The sequence below is a fragment of the Schistocerca gregaria genome, chromosome 5 (assembly GCF_023897955.1).
Source record: "Schistocerca gregaria isolate iqSchGreg1 chromosome 5, iqSchGreg1.2, whole genome shotgun sequence".
Lineage (NCBI taxonomy): Eukaryota > Metazoa > Arthropoda > Insecta > Orthoptera > Acrididae > Schistocerca > Schistocerca gregaria.
In genome coordinates, this window is record NC_064924.1 from 663407103 (window position 1) to 663411740 (window position 4638).

At 39.7% G+C, this 4638-nt stretch overlaps 1 protein-coding gene across 1 annotated transcript; it reads right to left on the minus strand.

The window, feature by feature from the left end:
* Nucleotides 1–1291: 1291 nt before the first annotated feature.
* On the minus strand, nt 1292–2570 carry LOC126272099 (uncharacterized). Its single transcript, XM_049974679.1, has 2 exons — nt 2499–2570; nt 1292–2202 (listed from the first exon to the last, which is right to left on the minus strand). The coding sequence occupies exon 2, from the start codon at nt 2177–2179 to the stop codon at nt 1346–1348; it is 834 nt and encodes a 277-aa protein (XP_049830636.1). The 5' UTR covers nt 2180–2202; nt 2499–2570; the 3' UTR covers nt 1292–1345.
* Nucleotides 2571–4638: the final 2068 nt, after the last annotated feature.

Consider the following 4638-nt stretch of genomic DNA (forward strand, 5'->3'; position numbering starts at 1 on the left):
CAAAATTCAACCCTTGGGAAAACAGGATAACATACATGAACAACGTTCATGTTCGACACAGATCAAACTCGCAACACAAACGTCCATATCGGACTCTCCGTGGGGAATATATATTCTGGCACTATTCCACTTTCTGCCCCATTTATTCATGCTGGTTACCAAATGGTGGGATATTGTGCCAATCCTCTCTAGGCTGTTTTCAGTTCCTTCACAGTTCGGGGAGGCGGAGCACGTCTACTAAGAGCATACCACGCATGCCCTACAGGGTTTAAGTCCGGGGAGTAAACAGGCCTTTCCACACGTTCAGCATCTTCACTTTCCATTGTGTCCCAAATTTCAGCGGTCCCGTGTGGATGGGCATTGTTGTTCGTAAACAGGAAGTCGGAACCTACAGCACCCCTAAACAGACGAACATGATCCAGAAAATTCTGCCTGGAGTACCGCAGTGCTGTAACGGTACCTCGCCCAAAGATGCAGTGGCGTTCGGCCATTATGCATAATACCTGCTGTAGGGAAGCAGCCTACTCACGCCGTATAAAATTCACAGCAGTCTTTCCATTGTGTGCCAGCCAGTCCGCTGTAACTAGCTCTGACGACATAAATGTTGCGCAATACTTTAAAAATCAAGTAAATAACCTGAAACGTTTCTAACATGTCGGAAGTAATACAAAATCAATATGTATTGAATATCAGTGCAATAACTTTAACCATTTTTGGAATTTGCACGTTTTTCTGTAAATATCATTGGCGCAACAGAAAAGAGCTAGAAACTTAAAAATTCATATTTAGATTCCGTTTGCATAATAATTTAGTAGAAACAATGTTCTGATCCCACAAATTAAAATTTTAGTTGAAATTCATAATTTTCTGGGTTTTGTCTTAAAAATTAAGGAAGCAAGATAGATTAAGTAGGTGAATAAATAAAGCTAGGATGTTTAAATTTTAGTAGTAGGGAGATACGCTACAATCATAAAGATGTAAGAAGTTTCAACTAAATAACTATAAAACTATAGCGATAGCGTATCTCCAAAGGGCAAGTTCAGAGCTTGTCTACTGCGTGTAGTGTAATTAAATTAATTCTCTCGCCCAAAGTATTGGACTTAGCCACGTCAGACTTTTATTATGATTACGTACCTGTGTGCTGATTGCACGTTTAAATTGAGAGCTTCATCGGCTATCAGCAAAGGAAGCACTGATTTATTTAATAACTTAAAGTGGTGCATTACTAGCCCAGCGGCTAGTCGGGACAGCGAATTTAATCAGGCGTTCCCTTAGCCGTCCGCACCACGGCTTTATTATTATTAGTCGTAAAGCTCCCATGTGGAAGACGCTAAGTAAAGCTGGTTCACTTTCCGTTCTTCTTGGTCTTCTGGTTCTTTTTATTTGCCCACCAGTTTTTCATTGTTTGCGAAAATTTACTTCTTCTTTCTTCGCTCCATTTTGTTCCGGTTCTCGGTGCTTTTGTCTCTGGTTTAACCTCCCACTTTTCAACTTTTATTCTAAAATTGTTCCTTGCAGCTATTTCTTCTTTAGTAATTTTTGCTAATTCCAAATCTTTTTTAACTTTTTGGATCCATTCTCCTCCATTAACAAGAGAATCTACGTATTTTACAATTCTTTTTGTTAATCTGTGTTCAGGAAGTCTCATTATGTGGCCATAGAATTTAAGGCGTCTTTTCCTCATGTCTATCTCTATGTTAGAATATTCTTCAATTTTTGATGTTTTCTGTAATCTATATCCATTCTCGGTCCATCTTGGTCCCAAAATTTTTCTAATTATTTTTCTTTCTTCTTTCTTTAGATTTTCTAGATCAGTTTTCCTGTTTAGTGCCAAGGTTTCGCTGGCATATAACATTGATGGTTTAATGACTGTATTGTAATGCCTAATTTTTGCATTTAAAGATAAACATTTTTTATTATAGAGGTTTTGCACTAATCCTAAACCTTTACGAGCTTTTTGTATTCTTTCTTGTTGTGCAAATTTTTCCGAGATAATTTCTCCAAGATATTTGAAGTATGGTACTCTGTTGATTTCTCCGTATTTTGTTTGTAATTTGGAAATTTCTAAATTTGTTGTTGTAAACACTGTCTTTTCAAATGATATCTGTAGGCCGACTTTTTCTGCACATTCTTTTAGAATTTCTACCTGTTTTATAGCCATCTCACTAGAATCTGCCATTATTGCGAGATCGTCTGCAAAGGCTAAGTAGGGGATTCTTAACAAGTTTGTTTGCGTGGCCATCTTCCGCAGCAAGCATATAAATACTTGTTTTGTAAATTAAACTGCCTTTTGCTGCTGCTATTTAGTTTATTTCTCCCATACGCGTTTCGCCTTTTCTTGTTTTAAGGCATCATCAGTGGGATCTACAAAGATAATCTAAAACTAAACAAAAATGTATCTTTGTAGATCCCATTGATGATGCCTTAAAACAAGAAAAGGCGAAACGCGTATGGGAGAAATAAACTAAATAGCAGCAGCAAAAGGCAGTTTAATTTACAAAACAAGGGGATTCTTAGGTTATGTTTCTTGGTTCCTAATGAAATTGGTTTCCAGCACTTTTCTTCTTCAAGTTTCTTCTCCCATTCTTCCATGACTCTATCCAGAACTACATTGAACAACAAAGGCGACAACCCATCACCCTGTCTAACCCCAGTTTTTATTTCAAATGGTCTTGAAAGTTTTCCCATAAATTTCACTTTGGATTTTGGATTTGTTAACGTCTGTTGAATGATTTTCTGTATTTTCCGATCCAATCCTTTTTCCTCAAGAATCCTAAATAGTGTGGGTCTGTGGATTGAGTCATATGCCTTCTTGAAGTCGACAAAGACATACACTGTAGGCTTGCCTCGCATCTTCCTTATCCTTGTGATTAATTTTAGGTTTAAAATTTGCTCTGGGCATGATCTGTTTGGCCTGAACCCAGCTTGGAAATCTGAGATTTTGGGTTCTAGCATTTCTTGTGCTCTTTCAGGAATACAAGCCGATAAAATCTTATATGTGACAGGAAGTAGAGAAATTCCTCTGTAATTATTTATCCAGACGCTGATCAGAGCACCATCTGTGCCGGGAGTCGCGTCGGTATCATTGCTATAAACAGCCTCGGATGCCGTAATAAGTTGCTCGGGATACGCGTAACCATGAAATCATTTTCGAGTGAAGTGTTAATTCTGGGACGACTTTGATAATCTATCTTCAGTTCGCGTATGTCGTATTTTCACATGCTGCCGCGGGACAGACATTCTACCATTATTTAGCGTGGCGTTTGATGAACATTATCATCAAATTATGGCGAGCATTCACTTAAACAATTAATTTGAACAGTTATAGTTGCGTCAGCGCATTAGACTCTGAACTGCTCTGGTAGTTGGATTGTGTGGGTTCTTTTTGGTCTGTGACTTTCAGAATATAGTGAACATTTTTGAAAGAATCGTTTTTTGATTATGAATCCCAGACAATCTCCTACTTCCTCAGAGCTATAAGTGTATTTCTCAGTTGAAGTGAGCACTAGGAATTCAAATAACAGGCTTCACGTTTTGTTAATCATTTCTGATTGCCAATATTGTAGTTAGTCAGTGTTGAGAATGGCAAACAACAGCATTAAATAAACCATAGGAACATTTCATTAACAATTATTTCCACCCGCCGCCCCACATATGGTGCATCGGCCGGGAAAGATATTTCACAATAATAACCAATATTCCATAGGCCGCCCCACACTGCCCCCACCATAACGCCTAGGCCGTTCCGAAAACGTTCAGAAACATTCTTAGTGTGTAAAGTGTTCCCTCCTCTCTACACTAACTGCTGGCCTGAATCGCTTGCCACAGTAAAGCGGGATTCGTCGCAGCAAATCGCTCTGGACTACTGTCGCTGAACCCAACCAACATGCTTCCAAAATCAACGAACTCTTATCTCGACGATGGCGTAGTTGAAGTGGGATGCATTTAGCAGGCATCCGAGCATACAAACAAGCCTCATCTAATCGTTGCGAAATGGTTCTGGAACAGATCTCTCAATCGGTAGCTGTTGCAAGGTGTACAGCGGTCTGACGAGGAGTGAGATTGCTGTTCCTTTCGGCCACTAGGGCTACGTATCGATCTTCATGCGAAGTACTGGTCCGTCAGCTACCAACGACATGCTTTCACGTAGCATTTACATCCTTAGCGGCCTGTTTTAGCGTGAGGTGACACCTTTGGACACAGATTACTGTGGCCATAATAGTGACACTTTTACCGGTTTCTAGTCGTCAAACTGCTCGTTCCCAATCGTAATCATTCAAATGATGTCTTCCAAATATGTTGCCGTACCACACGGAATGTTCCACAAAAACCTTCGTCAAACACCGTACTGCATGAATGCATACAGAGCGTTCATGTACAGAGTTCGCTGCAGTTATCACGTCCCGCCCTCTATATTTCCTTTCACTGTCATTGGTCGGGTTATCCGTAGCAAATATCGGTTGTTCTGTAGCATTGCAGTTGTTCCTTAATAAGTGTCAATCAGTGCATGTTACTTAGTAAGATGCTGTCGCCTGCCTTCCGGCAGGAGAACGTTCAAAAAATGGTTCAAATGGCTCTGAGCACTATGGGACTTAACTTATGAGGTCATCAGTCCCCTAGAACTTAGAACTACTTAAA